The sequence below is a fragment of the Podarcis muralis genome, chromosome 7, assembly GCF_964188315.1.
Source record: "Podarcis muralis chromosome 7, rPodMur119.hap1.1, whole genome shotgun sequence".
NCBI classification, from domain to species: Eukaryota; Metazoa; Chordata; class Lepidosauria; order Squamata; family Lacertidae; genus Podarcis; species Podarcis muralis.
In genome coordinates, this window is record NC_135661.1 from 25,935,983 (window position 1) to 25,957,856 (window position 21,874).

The 21,874-nt window shown below is 43.8% G+C and overlaps 2 protein-coding genes across 2 annotated transcripts in view; one reads left to right on the forward strand and one right to left on the reverse strand.

The window, feature by feature from the left end:
• The window catches only part of LOC114603186 (arylacetamide deacetylase-like 4), an 84,202-nt gene that overhangs the window by 40,734 nt on the left and 21,594 nt on the right, over positions 1-21,874 (forward strand). The window lies entirely within an intron of this gene.
• Positions 163-10,677, reverse strand: LOC114602948 (arylacetamide deacetylase-like 4). Its single transcript, XM_028741679.2, has 4 exons — positions 10,003-10,677; positions 6,209-6,425; positions 4,134-4,197; positions 163-1,823 (listed from the first exon to the last, which is right to left on the reverse strand). Exons 1-4 carry the CDS (start codon positions 10,177-10,179, stop codon positions 1,049-1,051), a joined length of 1,233 nt encoding a protein of 410 aa, XP_028597512.2. The 5' UTR covers positions 10,180-10,677; the 3' UTR covers positions 163-1,048.

The following is a 21,874-nucleotide window of genomic DNA, read 5'->3' on the forward strand; positions in this document are numbered from 1 at the left end:
AATAATAATAATAATAATAATAATAATAATTTATTATTTATACCCTGCCCATCTGGCTGGGTTTCCTCAGCCACTCTGGGCGGCTTCCAACTGAATATTAAAAACAGTACAGCATCAAACATTAAAAACTTCCCTAAAGAGGGCTGCCTTCAGAACATGGTCAGGAACATGGATGTACTTAAAAGAGGATTAGACAAATTCATGAAAGAGAAGGCTAAGTTCTTCCTCTACAGTTAAAGGCAGCATGCTTCCAAATGTCAGCTGCTATGAGCTTTCTCAGGCACTGCTTGTGGGTGTCCCAAGAGGCATCTGTCAGGAATGAGCCAGATCCCAGTGTAACTATGCATCCGGCTGCTGAATACAGTCAGGAACAGAGAAATTTGGAGTCGATGCCGGCTGAGCAGAGCACACAGCTGCCAGCATCAACTCCCTCTAACCTTGGACGGCCAGTTGCCAAGGGAACAACTGAGAGCGGGCTGGAAAACAGCCAAAGGTCTCAGGAAGCTCAAAAAGGCTTGAACAGCCACACAGACAGTTTTTCGGAATAGGAAGAGGCTGTAGCTGACAAAAAAGTCCAAGGCAGAGGCGAATTGGGGGGCTGCTAGACAGGAAGCAAAATAAGAGACATAAAGGTCAAAAGTTCAATATCTTCTGTCGACACCAGAAGGAGTCTTCAGAAGGGTCATCTTGAGTGATAATGCCGGTGGCTTTGCTAGGGCCATCCGGAGCTATCTGTTTGTATTTACAATAAATCCTCCTTTTTAATTACCTACGCTTACTGTGTTATCAAGCTGGGAACCTGGACTCTTGACAGCATCTACCTGGTCATTGTGAGAACAGTATGCTAGACTAGGTGTGGCCATTGGCCTGAATCTGAAGGCTTTTCTTATGTCCAGCACATTGACTTTAATAAATTAGACTGTGCCAAACATTTGATCTGACTTTCAGTTTTTTTTAATGTTATGATTGGGAGAGCAGGGCATGAAAAAGAATATGCCTGCACAGAAGGGGAAGACTACCAGCGCAGGACAAAATGGGCCATTTATTTCTATATACCTTTTAAGAAATCTGCTACATGCTGCAAACATTTCCTTGCAGCTGGAAATTCAAATGGCCCCAGGCCAAAAGATACAGTTATTCCATGGAAACCATCCTGAAGATGATGCCATGTCACTGGCACACCATTGTCCTCTAGACGTTTCTTGTATAACAGTCCGTCATCCCGGATAAGATCATACTCAAAGGTTAAAATGAAAGTCTCAGGGAGCTGGCAGATGATGTTATCCTCCCCTAAGAGGGGGGAAAACATTGTCTCAAAACCTCGTTTGCAGAGTTCATGAAGCTTTTCAGAAAATGGAGGAGGTACTGCTGGGACATAGCCCCTGCCCTTAAACTCTTCTGGGATGTTGTCAGCACTAATCCATTTCCGGTGCTTCAGCCATATATCTGCAGAGACATGGGCGCCCTTTATGATTCCGTCTACATTGATCATCTTCCCTGTGAGATACTTGAAACCGTGTTTGACAGCTCGTTTCCTGAACAACAGAGGAATGGAACGGTTTTGCTGATAGGAAGGCAAATTGAAGTCCACTGCTTGGAGGAAAGGGTAGACCAGGAACTGAGCTCGCACTCTTGGGAGATCCTTCCTTGCCACTAGTTGTTGACAGACAGCTGCAGCAATCGTGCCCCCGCCACTGTCCCCTCCAATGGCAATTCGGTTGGGGTCCACTCCGTATTCCTTTGCATGCTTCAAAAAGTGGATTGCAGCAGTACGGCAGTCCAGTGCCGGAGTTGGATACAGATGCTCAGGAGCTAACCGGAAACTTACATGAAAGAGAGAGATTTTATAAATTCAACAGTGTACATTGCATAGAAAATGAGCATGTTTCTTCATGGCATATTGAAGGTGTGTATGGGGGGTGTCTTTTTTTACCCCATAGGGCAAATTCCTGTCTGTGCAACCTTCTGGGGACTACATGATGGGTGGAACCAGAGCCTAAGCAGACATAAAATGCAAAGTTTATCTTTGTACTCGTAGGCTACTTCCTATGAACACCACACATTCCTCCAACTTTGCAAAATATGCACATTCCAGCCAGGCAGATGAAGCGTGTGTGTGTGTGTGTGCACACAAAACAGGGACTATGGAGGTGGTCATCTGGGGTGAGTTCTGAGGGACAGAGTGCTCCATTCAGCCTGCATCCCTGAGGTTTCCAACCCTGGTATATTGCTTTGAATTTTCAAGCTATCTGGGTTTTGTTTTAATCTCCCAGTTTAGGGCCACTGTTTTTAATTCTCTCATCAAAATAAAGCACCCTCAGATTATACTAGTATACTGTGGAGCTAAATAAACGCCACAGCTCATCTCCAACTAAGAGTAAAACAGTGGAAATCTGGAAAGAAAAGTTGCTGATTTTCCTGGACATTTTGTCAATTTCCACCCCGACATTGCTGCCGATTGCAAACCCTAGAACTCCAAAAAAATAAGGTAAAGCTGAAACATGAAAACAACAATAGGGTTAAGGGGTAAAGGTAAAGGACTCCTGACAGTTAAGTCCAGTTGTGAAGGACTCTGGGGTTGTGATGCTCATCACACTTTACTGGCCAAGGGAGAGACGTTTGTCTGCAGACAGTTTTTCCATGTCATGTGGCTAGCATGACTTGGCCACTTCTGGTGAAACCAGAGCAGCACACGGAAACGCCGTTTACCTTCCCGCCAGAGTGGTACCTATTTATCTACTTGCACTTTGACGTGCTTTCGAACTGCTAGGTTGGCAGGAGCTGGGACCAAGCAACGGGAGCTCACCTCGTCGTGGGGATTCAAACCGCTGACCTTCCAATCAGCAAGCCCTAGGCTTAGTGGTTTAGACCATAGCACCACCCGCTTCCCAAGAAGGGTTAAGGATTACCTATGTATATTCTGAGGTATTCTTGCAAATTGTGCTATGCCATTTTGATGTCTGTTTCTACTTCAATTAAAATGAAACAAAAATATCTATATGACACTGAGGGGAGAGAGAGATGATAGTTGTGGACTGAGATTCTATAAGATTTTATAGGAATTTTGCTCCTCTCTTTCTTTTCATGCTCCACCTTGGGTAGCGTTGGAGAAGAAATTCCAGTTCAGTTCACCTCTGCAGATAAACACACCTAATTTGAAGTTTCCGTACACAGTGCACAAACAGAAACACAATCATCCTTTGAAACATACACAGTGCAGTTTTCCAGCCAAGGAATGTATAGAACTAAATGCTTTACTGGGGTAAAGTGGGCATAAAAATGCATATATATATTCTTGAAAATAACATACAAAAATAAGGGTGAATTCAAACAAGAATTCAAACAGTTTTTGTGAGGACTCTTTTTTAAAGGCAAGCTTATGTGGAGAACTGAATTTAAGACTTAAGCAAAAGGAAGAAACTGAGAAAAAATGAAACTAGAGGTCAGGGGTCAGCAAATTTTTTCATCGGGGGGGGGGGCAGTCCACTGTCCCTCAGACCTTGTGTGGGGCCGGACTATATTTTGAAGTGGGGAAACTGAATGAATTCCTATGCCCCACAAATAATCCAGAGATGCATGTTAAATTAAAGCACGCATTCTACTCATGTAAAAACATGCTGATTCCCGGACCATCCACAGGCTGGATTGAGAAGGTGATTGTGCTGGATCCGGCCCCTGGGCCTTAGTTTGCCTACCCATGAACTAGCCCATCAGTCCACACTAGGGGTAGGAGAGGTTCAGAGGTTTCAGATCATTCCCTGAAAGTGGCTGTGCTTGAATAAAATTACAGATGATGCAATATGCACCTGAATACGACTTTCTGAGAATCACAACTGGGGAGAGGCCTGTTGCACTTAGTTTCCGCTTGCTGGCTTCCCATGGGCAACTGGTTGAGAACAGGATGTTGGATTAAATGGGCCATTCACTGACCTGAACCAGCAGAACTCATCTTATGATGGGGCCCTAGAACATAAAAAATATCCAAATGCAAAACGGAATGTCCATTTGAAAGGTTGGCCAAATCGCTATGTAAATTTTAGCAGGCTTCCTCCGGGCTCAGGTCTTAGGAAGGATTAGAAGATGAGGGGACTCTCACACACCCTTTTTTTTACAAAGAGAGCGTAACCACTTACTTGACATTCACAACCACTGACTCACTTTGGTGGGCAATATAGCAGCATGTTCTTTCAAAGGCTCCTGGGGGGTGAAAACACACACACACACACAGTCAACAGCTATAGGGGGCAGGGAGCATCCATAACAAAATTTCCTGGTCATGCATGTTGAAATCATTTTGAGTTACAGCCAGCGATAGCCCTCCTCAAAGTAAATCCATTGAATGAATGAATGAATGAACTTTATTACGGTCACAGACCAGGATAAAAAAACAAAAACAACATATAAATAAAATAGCAGTTAGGATTTTTTAAAACAGATAAATGTTGGAGCAGATAAGGACAAAGAAACAAGCATAGGATAAAAACATCTGAATAAAATACAAGATTAAACACGGATAATGGATGGATAAAAACTGATAATTAAAACAGATAAGAACTAAAAACAAATAAAAACGCACAGTTAAAGCAACTGTAAGAGCATAAGAACTAAAAGACTCGCAGTTAAAACAACTATAAGAGGCTGCAGAGTAGAAGCCTCTGAAATGGAGGACACTCACAGCATTAGAAACTGATGTGCAAATATGGTTAAAACAGACAATTGAAACAATGTACAACAATAAATTTAGAAACAATGTACAACAATAAACTATCCCAGGGAGTTGACTCACAGTCACCCATGGAACCGAGTTTGGGGATTTTCATGCCGGACTATTTTGAATTGGGCGATGGTCTGCGCCTACAGATATGTAGACAGAATCTGGCGACCATCCAGGTCATCTTCTGATCTTTGCCTAACAGCAAAAGGTCAAATTTTTGCTTTTGCGGGAGGTCAGCGAGCCTCACCAGTAGGGGATCAATGAACTTACTACGTGCCTCTTCGTAAAAGGGACGTTTAAAGAACAAGTGTTCTGGGCTTCCTATCTCTCCCAATGGACAGGTGCAAAGTCTCTGAGCGTAGAGGACTTTTCTAAAAGCTCCATCCAGGACCGGCGAGGGAAGAGCCGAGCTTCTGGCGAGTGTAAAGGCCCTTCTTGCATCTCTAGATACAAGAAAGAAGAGATATGCTGCCGGTGAGGCTATATATCTCTTGATCTCTCCAATTTTAGAGTCGGGGCACCTTGTGCAATCCTGTTGTCTCCTGGTATCTAATATTCTTTGCCTGACTGTGGCTTTTGCCTGGCCCAAACCCAGACTTAGAAGGGCTTGAGGGGCAAAGCCCAATTTCCGGAGGGTGTTCAGGACTGCAGTCTGCCAGCCCGACTGGAATTGGTCGCAGAGGATCAATGGGGCTATCCCTCGGGGGAGCAGATTCAATGTCAGCCATTTGTAGATTGATGTTAGGCAGATGCTAGCCTCCACTTTCATCATCCCCATTTCCAATCTAACCCAGGCCTCACTATACACTGCCTTCGTTGACCTAAAAGCAGCCTTTGATACAGTCTCCAGAACCAGACTCTGGGACAGACTACAGGGTACCAATATAGATAGAAGGCTCCTGCTCTAACCCCCCCCCCCAAAAAAGTAAATCCATTAAAATTAACAGATATGACTAATTTGGGTCTATTTATCTTATTTTACTTATTTATTGAATAAAATTTTATTTAATAAAATTTATAGGCCACTGAATTGTAAAAAAGAAGAAGAAGCAAAACAAAACCCTGAAACCTAATGAACCTACTCTGGGAGAAACTTAGTTGGATTGAACCAAATAAATATAAATATAAATATAAATATAAATATAAATATAAACAGAACCAAGGCTCAGTGCACATTTCTGCTTAGTTATTTCTGACCATTTCTGGAACCTCTTTTCAAATCATTTGGCGTACAAAGCAGAAACATGCTCTTTGGCATTTTAAGGATTTTTCATTGACCATTAAGGCTGGTGAGGATACAGAATTGGTCACCAGTGTGAATGGATTTCTCTGTCTCATTTTCTTGTAATAGAATCCCATCCTGCCATGGGAATTTAACTTGAGCTACATACAGGGGCAGTACAAACCACTCCCACCACCCTCCATGGCAAACATTTCAGGACTCCCAAATTATCATAGAACAATATAGTTTTAAGATGCTTTCAAAGAACTTACGCATTGTTCCGAAGAGAGCAATACCTCCATGAAAATACATCACTCCTCTCCTGTTCTCAGCAGGTGATGTTTGGGGCCAGTGCACCCTGACTGGCACCCCATCGAAAACCAGGTCCTTTATTATCAGCCCTTGGTAGTGTTTTGGTGATATCCAAACATCTAAGATCCTCCAGATCATATACCTGTGGCAAATGCCAAGTTTTTCCAGGAGCAGCCCCTATTTGGACCAAAACATTTAGCATTTATGATCCGTTTCAGATCTTTTTGCATTCACAGTGAAAAGCCCAAAGCTCAACCTCCCGCCATGGAGAGAACCAGAACTGAGAGGCAGAGAAATGCCAACGTCCACCTTAGGTAAAGGTAAAGGGACCCCTGACCATTACGTCTAGTCGTGGCAGACTCTGGGGTTGCGGCGCTCATCTCGCTTTATTGGCCGAGGGAGCCGGTGTACAACTTCCGGGTCATGTGCCCAGCATGACTAGGCCGCTTCTGGCGAACCAGAGCAGCGCATGGAAACACCGTTTACCTTCCCACCGGAGTGGTACCTATTTATCTACTTGCACTTTGACGTGCTTTCGAACTGTTAGGTTGGCAGGAGCTGGGACCGAGCAACGGGAGCTCACCCCGTCGTGGGGATTCGAACCGCCGACCTTCCAATCGGCAAGCCCTAGGCTCTGTGGTTTAACCCACAGTGCCACCCGCGTCCTGACTTAGAATGGCACAAATCAATCACATCTTTCCCCCTTGCCAACCCTGCCCCTAACAGTTGGGATCACTCTCATTTCCCGAATCTCTTCTGGCTTTACCCACTTTTTGTCACCTGTAGTGATAAATAGGGATGGGGGAAATTAAATTTGTTTGCCTTTTAACAACAACAACAACAACAACAACAACAACAAAAACCCTACATAAACGTCTTACCTAATGACGTATGAAAATGCATCACATTAAGGTCAATTGCTTGCAAATACGTTTATTAGTCACAACCGAGCACAAATAATAAGAGGATTATTAGATGCTTAGGAGCCAAATCCTAGGGGCCAAGGTCCCTACCCTAAGATATTGGAGGGGGCCAAAACACCCCCCCATCAGGTTGATGGGCTTTCAAATATGTCACATCCCAATATTTTATTCAAGTTGGCACCCCTGAAGAAGTATGTACTAAAATGCTGGTGCATTTTCACAAGGATTAGCCTTTAATATTAAGAGGGGGTGGGGACAAATGGAGAGAAACCAAACCTGAGCACTTTTTTTAAAAAAAGTTGGGGTGGGCAGGATGAGTAGCAGGATGGAGCACAGGATTCAGAATAAAAATGCAATGGAAAGAGAGGTGGGCTTTCCCCTTTAGGTAGGAATGTTCTAACACCACAGTAGGACACAGTCCTCTTTTTATGCTCCTCCTGATCAGAGCCGTATTTACCCAGGGGTGCAAGGGGTGCGGGGCACCCGGGCGCTGAATTCTGGGGGGCGCCAGGTGCCTGCCGCTGAAGCCACCTAAGCTCTTAACTATCTACCTGTTATGAAATTATAAATAATTTTGATGAAGCTAGAAAAACAAAATACATATATACCTAGGTATTACCGAAATGTATACCTACTGTTTCACTAAAGGACTTTCGATTTTGTGCGCTCGTTTACCAAAGACGAGCCGCACCAGTGGTGGCACTTGACATTTACAACGGTGGCGCTTGTCAGACTCAAAGGCAACGCTTGTCATTCACAATGGCGCTGTGCACGAAAAATTAACTCTTACATCAAAATATTATGGTATGTATTGCACTGAGCTGCTATGTGGCAGCGGCACCTTTTACACGACTGATGTTTCTCCTAAGTAGGTGCCTAAACAATACTTATGTTAAATGTGGTGTTGTTGTGTACTTAAGTACTTAAGTATAAGTGTATTGTAAATAAACGAGAACTCCCAGAAGTGCAAGCTGGATTTCGAAGAGGCAGAGGAACCAGAGACCAAATTGCAAACATGCGCTGGATTATGGAGAAAGCTAGAGAGTTCCAGAAAGACATCTACTTCTGCTTCATTGACTATGCAAAAGCCTTTGACTGTGTCGACCACAGCAAACTATGGCAAGTTCTTAAAGAAATGGGAGTGCCTGATCACCTCATCTGTCTCCTGAGAAATCTCTATGTGGGACAAGAAGCTACAGTTAGAACTGGATATGGAACAACTGATTGGTTCAAAATTGGGAAAGGAGTACGACAAGGCTGTATTTTGTCTCCCTGCTTATTTAATTTATATGCAGAATACATCATGCGAAAGGCTGGGCTGGATGAATCCCAAGATGGAATTAAGATTGCCGGAAGAAATATCAACAACCTCAGATATGCAGATGACACAACCTTGATGGCAGAAAGTGAGGAGGAATTAAATAACCTTTTAATGAGGGTGAAAGAGGAGAGCGCAAAATATGGTCTGAAGCTCAACATCAAAAAAACGAAGATCATGGCCACTGGTCCCATCACCTCCTGGCAAATAGAAGGGGAAGAAATGGAGGCAGTGAGAGATTTTACTTTCTTGGGCTCCCTGATCACTGCAGATGGTGACAGCGGCCTCGAAATTAAAAGACGCCTGCTTCTTGGGAGAAGGGCAATGACAGGCCTGGACAGCATCTTGAGAAGTAGAGACTTCACCTTGCCAACAAAGGTCCGTATAGTTAAAGCCATGGTTTTCCCAGTAGTGATGTATGGAAGTGAGAGCTGGACCATAAAGAAGGCTGATCGCCGAAGAATTGATGCTTTTGAATTATGGTGCTGGAGAAGACTCTTGAGAGTCCCATGGACTACAAGAAGATCAAACACATCCATTCTTAAGGAAATCAGCCCTGAGTGCTCACTGGAAGGACAGATCGTGAAGCTGAGGCTCCAGTACTTTGGCCACCTCATGAGAAGAGAAGACTCCCTGGAGAAGACACTGATGCTGGGAAAGATGGAGGGCACAAGGAGAAGGGGGCGACAGAGGACGAGATGGTTGGATAGTGTTTTCGAGGTTACCAGCATGAGTTTGACCAAACTGCGAGAGGTAGTGGAGGACAGAGGTGCCTGGCGTGCTCTGGTCCATGGGGTCACGAAGAGTCGGACACGACTAAACGACTAAACAACAACAACAACAAAATAAACGAGCAAATAAAAAAGCTTGTTTCTTTTTTCTCCCTTCTTTCATAAACAAGAGATAAGGCATAAGCGTGGTGTCTGACATAAGCATAATGAAAGTTAATTTGGGGGCGTTGAGCGAATCATTACACCCCGGCAGCACATATGCTAAAGATGGCCCTGCTCCTGATGGAAACATGCTGATGGGGACAGATATAACCCTACTTTAAGCCATTTACATACTGTCCTCTCTTGTATATTAGCTGCTACAAAACTCAATGACTAAGCTATTTAGGGACGAAACGTCTGATTACTGGATCGACGTCCAAGCACTGAACCACTGATATATCACAAGTGGACTCTTTATTACTGCATTTGCAGAGGGAGAGACTTGTAACACTGTAAATATGACAGCTGGACGGAATTTGTGTAAGTGCTCTGAAAAGAAAAACCAATACTCAGGCTGCATGCAAGAAAACCCCCCCAAAAACCCTCATTTGCTTGAAGTGTGGAAGGCATTATCACAATGTGGTTGGGGGGGTGGGGTTTGGAGATATTAGAGATGGGCAGAGTAATTCACAAGACACAAGTTGGAACTCAAAGATGCTCCCTCTTCCCTTGACAGACACAGGCAGTCTGTATCCCATACAAGTTGCTCAGTAAGAGAAAATGATCATACACACACTTACCAGTCCGAAGAGATATCCCGAAGCCATACTGATAATTTGTAATTTTGCACCATGGGTGATTCCTGGAGGAATGTGGGTCCTGGTGAGATGGTAATAAACTCCCCATGCAAGCAGCAAAGAATGGATTAAAATGGCCACATATAATGTCAGCATCCACAGAGTTTCACCGAATGCCATTCTCCTTAAGCGAAGAAGCACCAAAGAAGGGAATTTCCTTGTAGCCGACGCAGGTCACTTTGGCATGGAAGTACTTCATGCCTTGTGAAACATAGCATCCCTTGACATCCCACACAGATCTCAGGTGAGAAGGGGAAAACTAATCACTTTAATAGTCAGGTCACACATTCCAGACCATCCTTAATTCTATAATATCACAGCTATTCTTCAGACAGGAAGTATGGGTGTGTCAGGAAAGATGAGTGCTGTGTGGCTGGAATAATGGAGCCAATCCTGCCCTGTCAGTTGCTCTTGCCAAAGCCCAATTGCTGCTCATACAACTCCAACTGCTTTTAGAGTTGGTTAACTTTAGAGTTTAATCCTTACGCTGAAGCACAAACCCCTCCTGCAAACACAGTGATAACAACACCATGCAGCTTTTATTAAGTCACTTGGTTACAGTAATATGTTTAAAACCGACAGATTCCGAAGTGTAATAGATCCAGCGTGAGCATTGCACTACATCAGTGGCGTAGCGTGGGGGGTGCAGGGGGGGCCGGCCGCACCGGGCGCAACATCTGGGGGTTAGGGTTAGGGGGTGCAAATCCACAGGTTAGGGGGCGCAAATCCACAGGTTAGGGGGCGCAAATTACTTGCCTTGCCCTGGGTGTTGACAACCCATGCTACGCCACTGCACTACATGTTTCTTTCACAAAGATGTCAGAGCTGAATACAGCACTAGCCATCAATCCAGGAACAAATGCACTGGAATAGAAGAAATGCAACAAGATAGCTACACCGGATATACAACAATTTAGAAAAAGAGTGAACACGAAAGGGGTCCCCACTAGCTCCCAAAAGCATGCGTACAGTTGGATCTAACTATACAGCTCTACATCAGTTTTCTAGAAACTTAACAAAAACACTGGCCAGTACAGTCTTTGGATATTTAGACAAAGGACATCCACCGGACAGTGCTGCTGCAAGGCTACCATCTCTTGGGATGGTGGCTCTCCTGTGAGCCATATCTGATGCCAGGAGAACTCTTTTGAACCAGGAGAAACACAAAGAGGCAGCAACCACACAGATGTGCCTTCTCTGGGCTCATCAATGGCTTTGTATCCAGAGCACTCCAATGGACAAATGCTTCGGTTTCTATGTACAGCTCTTCCATGCATGGCACACTGAACTCCACAACGCTGTGGTTGGTGATCTCCTGGGCAGAGACCTGAGGGAACCATCCTTTCTCCCTGTCATATAGCTGCTACCTTAAGTACCAGCCTTCTTCCCTCGGCAGGAGCAAGATAACATTATCTTACCTTTCCTGCCCCGACCTGGCCACAGTGATCCATGTGACGGTCACCTCCAGGCTTGACTACTGTAATTCGCTCTACGCGGGGCTGCCCTTGAAGCTGTCCCAGAAACTCCAGCGGGTGCAGAATGCAGCAGCGAGGCTCCTCACGGGGTCTCTGCCATGGGAGCATATTCACCCAGTGCTTTTCCAGCTGCATTGGCTCCCGGTGGAGTACAGGGTAAGATTTAAGGTGCTGGTTTTGACCTTTAAAGCCCTTCACGGCCTAGGACCCTCATATCTACGGGACTGCCTCTCCCGGTATGCCCCAAGGAGAGCCTCAAGGTCCATAAATAGCAACACCCTAGTGGTCCCGGGCCCTAAGGAAGTTAGATTAGCTTCAACCAGAGCCAGGGCCTTTTCAATACTGGCTCCGGCCTGGTGGAACACTCTGCCTCATGAGACCAGGGCCCTGCAGGATCTGATTTCTTTCCACAGGGCCTGTAAGACAGAGTTGTTCCACCTGGCCTTTGGCTTGGAGCCAATTTGATTCCCTCCCCCTCTTTCTTTTTCCTTTTCCTTTCTCCTCCTGTGATGAGGCTGCATTTTAATATTTTAATGTTTCAATATTTTAATTGTTGTATTTTAATCTTGTTTTTAAGCTGCATTCATTCAACTTGATTTTATTATTGTTTGTTAGCTGCCCTGAGCCCGGCCTTGGCTGGGGATGGCGGGGTATAAATAAAAATTATTATTATCATCAAGTGGAAGGGAATCTCATCTGTCTGCTTCACCAGGTGAACTTATGGAATTGCCCCCCACCTGAGCTCTCCACCCATGTCTTATTTGTGCATCAAAGTCATGATCCATCGGTGCAATCACTCGGGTATTCTGTGTCCACAGCCGTCTTCTGTTTGCCTTCACTGTCCTTGCTCATGATCACTCAGGCACATGGTTTCTGTGCAAAGTACAACTTGAATCTGGCTCGGGAGCATCTGGGTTTTCAGCTTTCTCTACTGATAGCTAGCTGAGTGTGGCATAGCTGAGGGCTGGGCAACTCTCCTTGCTCTTTTTCTTGCTGATAATCTGTAAGAGAAGCATAGCTAACATGAAGAGGTAGCAGTTTCCACATTTAGAGCCCTTCTGGACTGCCTCCCTTTTGCCATGCTCAAGGAGAGGTCCCCCCCCCCCTGTTTTCAGCAGCCACAGGGAAGCAAAAATCAGTGGGGAATTCTTATTTTTTCTGAAATCCAGCTGCTTCTGATGTGCATGTTCCAATAGTGGCCATTAGTAAAATAGGGACCTCTCCCCAATTACATGGTGTTCACCAGGAGCATGGAAAAAGACAAGAAATTTTCATAGGTGTACGTGTGTACAAAGAACACCTCAATCATTAAAGACAAACATATCACATTTTCGTCACCACAAACGGATGTGGCCCAGACTAATTCATGCAGTTGTGGTGCAGGTATACATTTAATGCAGATTGTAATGCCAACACTAAATAAGTCAGAAGGATGGAGGAAATGGGTGGGGTGGGAGGTTGTGTTATATTCTTGTGTAATCTTCTCCCACAGAAATTTAGGGAAAACCCAGCCCTCTGCTCATCTGCTGAGCTATGTGTGGAGTTTTATAATTTGTGTCTATTCTGCTAAACTGTGGAGATCAGGCAGGATTGATAGGATGGAATATCCTGCTTTGCCCTCCCAAAATGTTGGACAGTATGTGATTCTGTTACATAAGGAAACAGAATTGTAATGATCTCAGGCAGGCAAGCAAGCTCCGGTAAGAATGAATCAGTCTCTGGCAGTTTTATGGTACGTTTATTTACAATTAACACCAAGCTAGTGGCTCCGAGCTTGCCACTCTTAGCTATGAGTTGGTCACTCTGAGTCTCTGCCCCTTTTGCAGCACAAAGGGAGTTAGGGGGAGGCGGGTGGATGCTATCTAGAGACTGTGAATCTGTTAACTCTCTCTCTCTTCTGGTGTTTCTTCTGCTAGCTGTTCTCCATCCAGTGTATCCCAGCTTCTGCCTTCTGAACTATGCCCCTCTGCAAACCACTGTTCCAAATCTATACTGTCCTCCTGCTCCTGAGAAGATTCAGGATCAGTGTGAGGGGTGGCTCCCACCATTCTTCCTTGGTGCAGCCCTCCTCAGAATGGTCCCTGACAGTGCCAGGGCTCTAACAGGATGTTGGCGTCCTCCTGCCTCTTTCCAAGGAGACACCAGGGGAACATTTAGGGGACTAGCCTAGTCCCCTTAGTCCATTGACCACACACCACTGATGTCTATATTAAATAGCACCAGATATAAGAGAGTCCCGGGTGAGACAGAGACAATACAAATCAAAAGCATTTGCAGATGAGGCGGTGATTTCTGTAGAAGAACCAATAGTGTCAATTCTGAAAGCATTAGGAGAGATAAAAGTTTTTGGAGAAATAGCAGGTCTTAAGATTAACCAAGATAAAACCAAGTTCCTGGTAAAAAAAATATGAATGACGAGAGTAAAAATGAATTGCAAATATATATGGATATAAAATTTACAGCATGTTACGGTTTAAGAGAAAATTATAATGTTATATAGATGGTACCGAACACCTAGTAAATGGGGCAAAAAATGTATAAATAAAAGTCAAATAGATGTTGGAAATGTAAAGAGAAAAAAAGCACCTTTTTCACATGTGGTGGTCTTGTAATAAAGTTAAAGCTTACTGGAAAATGATATATAATGAATTGAATTTTCATTAAAAAAAAACCAGAAAGAAACTTTTCTTTTGGAAATTATAAGATTAGAACTACCCAAACAGTATAGAAATTTATTTATGTATGCAACTACAGCTGCAAGAATATTATTTGCCCAAAAGTGGAAGGATGAAGAGGCCCCAACAAAAGAAGATTGGATGCAAAAACTAATGGAGTATGCAGAAATGGTGAAACTTATCGGAAGAATAAGAAATCAAGACTACAACAGAAAACAGAATGAACAGAAAAAAGGTTCTTGCTCCATCAGTCTGCAGAGCTGGTGCAGAAAATCTGAAGAGACAATACTCAAACAAACAAGGGAGGAACCTAGGAATAGGATAAACTCTTAATTCCTCATAATTCCAATGGCCTTTATCTGAAAAGACAGCATTGGGCAATTCCGACTGCTCCGTCTGGAAGATATTCCTGCCCTTAATTGAGGATTAGATGCTGTACAACCAGGTCAACATGCCATTATCCCTCAATTATGTGGACATAAGGCAGCAGGGTTTAATGGACCAAAAGTTCACCTAGATGAAAATGTAAACATGTTTTTAAGGATTGCAGTTGTTGGAAATTAATGTAGATACATTGGGTCAGTCAACCTGGCCTTGGGGATCAAACTGGGACCAATTTGATTTGAGATCTGGGCTCTGTCTGGAATCCAGTGCACAGCCCTATTTGTCATGGAAGGATCACCTCATGGCGAGGTATGGATTGGTTGTGACTGACTCTCTTCACAGGGGTGGTGAACTAGTAAAGGTAGTCCACTGGAGAAACGGATGAAACCTCAGGGATTTCTGAAGGCTCTGAGGTATTTTCCAGGCAGCACAACTGGTGCTCCTTTTGAGACCCTAGTTTCAGTGTGGAATGTTGGGATGGAGTGGGTCATTGACATCATTGCACCAAAGCATCTTGAGGACTCCAGGAAGCTCCTTAAGATTTCTGAGCATGATTGCTCCAAAGGGCAGGTGGCATAAGACTCTACAAGAATCCAAGAGAAAAGAAGAAGAGGAGGAGGAGGAGTTTGGATATGATATCCCACTTTATCACTACCCGAAGGAGTCTCAAAGCGGCTAAGAATCTCCTTTTACCTTCCTCCCTCACAACAAACACTCTGTGAGGTGAGTGGGGCTGAGAGACTTCAGAGAAGTGTGACTAGCCCAAGGTCACCTAGCAGCTTCATGTGGAGGAGCAGGGAATCAAACCCGGTTCACCAGATTACGAGTCCAGTGTTGAAAGCAAATATGTTGTGTCCTTCAGCCTCTAAAGCACCCTCAGTGATTACCCAGCAAAACTGTTTATAACACATATAACACAACACCAGCCTTAAAATACCTACATTGGATCCCAGTATCTTTCTGACCACAATTCAAAGTGTTGGTGCTGACCTTTAAAGTCGTAAATGGCTTCGGCCCTGTATACCTGAAAGAGCATCTTCACCCCCATCTTTCATCCCAGACACGGAGGTCCAGCTCCGAGGGCCTTCTGGTGGTTCCCTCACTGTGAGAAGTGAGGTCACAGGGAACCAGGCAGAGGGCCTTTTCAGTAGTAATGCCCGACCTGCAGAACGCCCTCCTGTCAGATGTCAAGCAAACTATCAGACAAAGAAGACACCTGAAGGCAGCCCTCTATAGGGAAGTTTTTAATGTTCGATGTTTTATTGTATTTGATGTGGTGGCTGCTGCTGCTGCTTCTTCTTCTTCTTCTTCTTCTTCTTCTTCTTCTTCTTCTTCTTCTTCTTCTTCTTCTTCTTCTTCTTCTTCTTCTTATTGAAAACAAGAACAACAACAACTGGTGCCGATTCTATTTTATTTTTTAATCTGGTGCTGAAGTGACTTCAAAGCAATCCATTACAATCTATTGCAGCCCAAAGGATGTTCCCTCTGGAATTTGTTACACACACACACACACACACACACACACACACACACACGGTGCACACACATACACATGAATTTGCAAATCTTTTCTTGGCTACGCAGAGCTTAAATACGTGACCTTTCACACACCCTTTCAAACACATGCATTTGGAGAGGATCCCTAACTCGACAGAGAAAGAGAGAGGGGGGGGGGACCTGAAATACAAGACAAAACTATATCAGTATTGGATATAGCATTTTACACTGGAATATGGGACATTCTTATTTTATACATGACAGGTGGTAACCCTACTATGCTGTGCAGGATTTAAATTAGATTTAGTTTTATATATATATATATATATATATATATATATATTTCATCAGGATTCATTCTTTGCACAGTGTTTCAGTGTTTTTATATAAAGGTAAAGGTACCCCTGCCCGTACGGGCCAGTCGTGTCCGACTCTAGGGTTGCGTGCTCATCTTGCTCTAGAGGCCGTGAGCCGGCGCCGTCCGAAGACACTTCTGGGTCATGTGGCCAGCGTGACGAAGCTGCAGCTGGCGAGCCAGCACCAACGCAGCACACGGAAACGCCGTTTACCTTCCCGCTATAAAGCGGCCCCTATTTATCTACTTGCACTTAAGAGTGCTTTCGAACTGCTAGGTGGGCAGGAGCTGGGGCCGAACGACGGGAGCTCACCCCGCCGCGGGGATTCGAACCGCCGACCATGAGATCGGCAAGTCCTAGGCACTGAGGTTTTACCCACAGCGCCACCCGCGTCCCACCCATATATATGTGTGTGTGTGTGTGTGTCTATGCCCTTTTGCAGGTTGTGAAAACAACCATGCCACCAAAAAATGCATTGATGCACACTTGAATGAACTTTATTACGGTCACAGACCAGGATAAAAAACAAAACACACACACACACACATACACAAAAAACCCCCATATAAATAAAATAGCAGTTAGGATTTTTTTTTTAACTGATAGTTGTTAGAGCAAATGAGGACAAAGAAACAAGCATAGGATAAAACATCTGAATAAAATACAAGATTATACACGGATAATGGATGGATAAAAACTGATAATTAAAACAGATAAGAACTAAAAACAAATAAAAACGCACAGTTAAAGCAACTGTAAGAGCATAAGAACTAAAAGACTCGCAGTTAAAACAACTATAAGAGGCTGCAGAGTAGAAGCCTCTGAAATGGAGGACACTCACAGCATTAGAAACCGATGTGCAAATATGGTTAAAACAGACAATTAAAACAATGTACAACAATAAATTTAGAAACAATGTACAACAATAAACTATCCCAGGGAGTTGACTCACAGTCACCCATGGAACCGAGTTTGGGGATTTTCATGCCGGACTATTTTGAATTGGGCGATGGTCTGCGCCTACAGATATGTAGACAGAATCTGGCGACCATCCAGGTCATCTTCTGATCTTTGCCTAACAGCAAAAGGTCAAATATTTGCTTTTGCGGGAGGTCGGCGAGCCTCACCAGTAGGGGATCAATCATCTTATTACGTGCCTCTTCATAAAAGGGACATCTAAAGAACAAGTGTTCTGGGCTTCCTATCTCTCCCAATGGACAGGTGCAAAATCTCTGAGCATAGGGGACTTTTCTAAAAGCTCCATCCAGGACCGGCGAGGGAAGAGCCGAGCTTCTGGCGAGTGTAAAGGCCCCTCTTGCATCTCTAGATACGAGAAAGAAGAGATGTGCTGCCGGTGAGGCTATATCTCTCTCGATCTCTCCAATTTTATAGTTGGGGCACCTTGCGCAGTCCTGCTGTCTCTTGGTGTCTAATATTCTAATATTCCTGCTGTCTCTTGGTGTCTAATATTCTTTGCCTGTCTGTGGCTTTTGCCTGGTCCAAGCCCAGACTTAGAAGGGCTTGAGGGGCAAAACCCAGTTTCTGGAGGGTGTTCAGGACTGCAGTCTGCCAGCCTGACTGGAATTGGTCACAGAGGATGAGTGGGGCTATCCCTCGGGGGAGCAGATTCAATGTCAGCCATTTGTAGATTCATGTTAGGCAGATGCTAGCCTCCACTCTCATCACCCCCATTTCCAATCTCACCCATGCATTTGAGACACATCTGGGGACTTGGAGGAGAGCTCTAAGAAGTCTAGATTGAACTCTCTCAAGGGGGGAGAAAGCAGAGGAAGGCAGACCCAAAAAGGAACCATAAAGGAGTTGTGCCAAAGTTTTGGCCTTGTATAATTTTAGAACAGCGGGGACAAAGAAGCCCTCTTGTGCTCTGAAGAATTTAAGGATACAATTTGTGGTTTTTCCCACTGAACTCCCGATGGAGTTTATGTGTAGTTTATTGGTTCCTGAGGCCTGTACCACCATTCCTAGATACGTGTAGTTTGTGATTTGTTCTAAATTATGGCCTTGGAGTTCCCAGCTTCTAAGCTTTGGTTTTTTCCCAAAAGCGAGTTTCTTGGTCTTTTGATAGTTGATTTTGAGACATTCAGATTCACAGTATGCTGTGAGCTTTCTTAGTGCTTTTTTGAGTCCAATGGGGGTTCTAGATAGAATTACTGCATCATCGGCATATAGCAGGACTGAAATATGCCGATTTGCGAGCTTCGGCGGGTGGAGTTCTGAGTCATTGAGTGCACATACTAAGTTATTTAGATAGAAATTAAATAGTTGTTGTTGTTTAGTTGTATAGTCGTGTCCGACTCTTCGTGACCCCATGGACCAGAGCACGCCAGGCACTTCGTCTTCCACTGCCTCCCAAAGTTTGGTCAAACTCATGCTGGTAGCTTCGAGAACACTACCCAACCATCTCGTCCTCTGTCTTCCCCTTCTCCTTGTGCCCTCCATCTTTCCCAACATCAGGGTCTTTTCCAGGGAGTCTTTTCTTCTCATGAGGTGGCCAAAGTATTGGAGCCTCAGCTTCAGGACCTGTCCTTCCAGTGAGCACCCAGGGCTGATTTCCTTAAAGAAAACCCTTAATAAAAGATATTAAAAAAAAAAAAGAATGGATAGGTTTGATCTTCTTGCAGTCCATGGGACTCTCAAGAGTCTCCTCCAGCACCATAATTTAAAAGCATCAATTCTTCGGCGATCAGCCTTCTTTATGGTCCAGCTCTCACTTCCATACATTACTACTGGGAAAACCATAGCTTTTTACTATACAGACCTTTATTGGCAAGGTAAATAGTAGAGGGGCCAATAGGCATCCTTACCTGACTCCTTTGAAGGTTTTAATAGGGTCCATTAGGTGTCCTAGGCGGCTGCACCTGACTCTAAGAGCCGTGTTTGCATGCAGTGCCTGAATTAAGAGCAGGAGCCTTCTATCTATATTGGTACCCTGTAGGCTGTCCCAGAGTCTGGTTCTGGAGACTGTATCAAAGGCTGCTTTTAGGTCAACAAAGGCAGCGTATAGTGAGGCCTGCCTCCTGATTTGTATTTGTCAGTGAGCTGTTGTAACATTAGGCAGTGATCTGTCATGGACCTTCCGGGTCTGAAGCCCGCTTGTTCTATTGGCCAGGATATCTTCATTCTCTAGCCATTCTGTAAACTTATTAAGGTGGTGCTTTGAGTAGAGTTTACTAATCACACTTAATAGGCTAATCAGCCTATAATTCGCTGGGTCCCCTCTGTTGCCCTTTTTATAGATTGGAACTATTATGGCTGTTCCCCATTCCCTTGGGATGTGGCCAGTGTCATCTATGTAAGTGAAGAGGGTGGCTAAGAAAGGTGCCCACCAATCCGCCTTGATGCACACTTCCAGTGCAAACCTATCAAGGCAGAGCGTGGAAGGCCCGCCTGTAATTCTTACATTTGCTCACCAGGGGGTGCTCCCATAAAGGAGACAATTTGATGCCTCACCAGAAATGTAAGCGCTGGAGAGAAGAGCAATTTCATAAAAGTGCATCATTTTGATGATGATTCCATTTTGTTTTGAGCCTATGACCTAGCTAAACTGAAAAGGCCTGGGCTTGCCTACCTTCTACAGTACAGAACAAGTGCTGTACATAGTGAATGTCCGTTAAGTTTGCCATATTTCAAAAAGTGAAAATCCAGATACAAAAGCTGTTGAACTCTTTTTTGACTGCTCTATTCCAGCTATGTCCAGGAAATTCTGGATGTATAATAATAATAATAATAATAATAATAATAATAATAATAATAATAATAATATCTGGCTGGGTTTCCCTAGCCACTCTGGGCAGCTTCCAACAAAAGATTAAAAATACATTAAAACACCAGTCATTAAAAACATCCCTAAACAGGGCTGCCTTCAGATGGCAACCCTAATGTCCATTCCAGAGCACTGCAAAGAATAAATTCTAGGAATCATGGCCACTGTGTGCATGAAAAGAGAATAATCCAGGCATGACAATTGTGATTAACCCTGAATTGTTTTGCAGACAGATGAAAGAGTATACTAGGAGACATTTAATGAATAGGAAAATTAGTCAAAATCTTAATAAAGAAAGACTGTGAAATGGCAGGACATTATGATGAGGGCTGGTTCAGAATGTTGACATTGTGTTGCAACTATTAAGATTGTGACGTTGTGTTGCAACCATAAGATTGTGATTAAGATTGTGACATTGTGTTGCAACTATTAAGATTGCTGAAATCCTTTGATGGGTGACTAGTAATCTGGAAGTGTATTTAAAAATATATTGTTTTGGATGTGGTTCTCTGCAGCCACCTCCTGAATGTTGAGGCTGTCCCTACGCACATTTGTATTTCAGCAATCTTTTTCTTTTGGGTTTCTGAGAGGGATACCTTCAGTCTAGGAACCCCTTTTTAAACTTCTCCAAAAGTTTGGGGTCAGGAGTGGGATGACTGGAACCCTGTGGAGTCTCAGGAACTGGACTGGATTGGGGAGACTGGGACTGGCAGGTGTGCCTCAGAAACAACCAGGGTGGTAAGGGATCCAACGTTTTAAAAACCCCTCACTCTTTGCCTGCCCTGCCCTCAACATCATTCAGCTCTAGCTTTTCAGAGGCTTGCATGAAGGTAAGAGTCTTAATTCCTATGTTATTTAATGCAGGCTTTAACTGCAAATTTACCGTATTTTTCGCTCTATAACACGCACCCAACCATAACACGCACGTAGTTTTTAGAGGAGGAAAATGCGTAGGCATGCCACCCATAGGCATTCCCTCCATAACACGCACAGACATTTCCCCTTACTTTTTAGGAGGAAAAAAGTGAGTGTTATGGTGCAAAAATTATGGTATTTCATTTTGTTTGAAAAGGTATTTTCCAGCTGGTTTGTTGTTTTTGTTGAAGTAACGTTTTAGTTGCTGCAGGTTATATTGCTGGATTTGCTGCTTGTCCTGGATATGCTGGGTTGCAACCAAAAGAATTATATAGGGGAATTTTCTGTTGTTCTGATTTGTTTTGTTAATATGAAAACCACAGATAAAATACAAAAAAGCTAAAAAGGTGCAAAAGACTATCATTTAAAAGTAATTAAACTATAGAATTAACCCCCCCAAAAAAATCAAATCTATTAAAATACAGATAATAAAAACAGCACTACACTATTAAAAGAGCTTTCCTTAGTTCCCAAAAACTTATCAAGAATAAAACAGTCTTCGCTTGCTGGCAGGACAACAAGTAGGGAGCCCGGTGCAAAATCCCCAAGACCTATTTGTTTGGAATTTAGTGAATATTTTTCATCCCCCAATGAGCCTGCAAATTTCATCTAGAAGCAGTTATAACTATTTTTTAAAAATAATAAAAGTTGCCATAACAATGAGGAAGCGTAAAACTTCTGTTAACTCCATTGGGATTCAGATTCATTCCTGAGCTAAATCAGACAGCT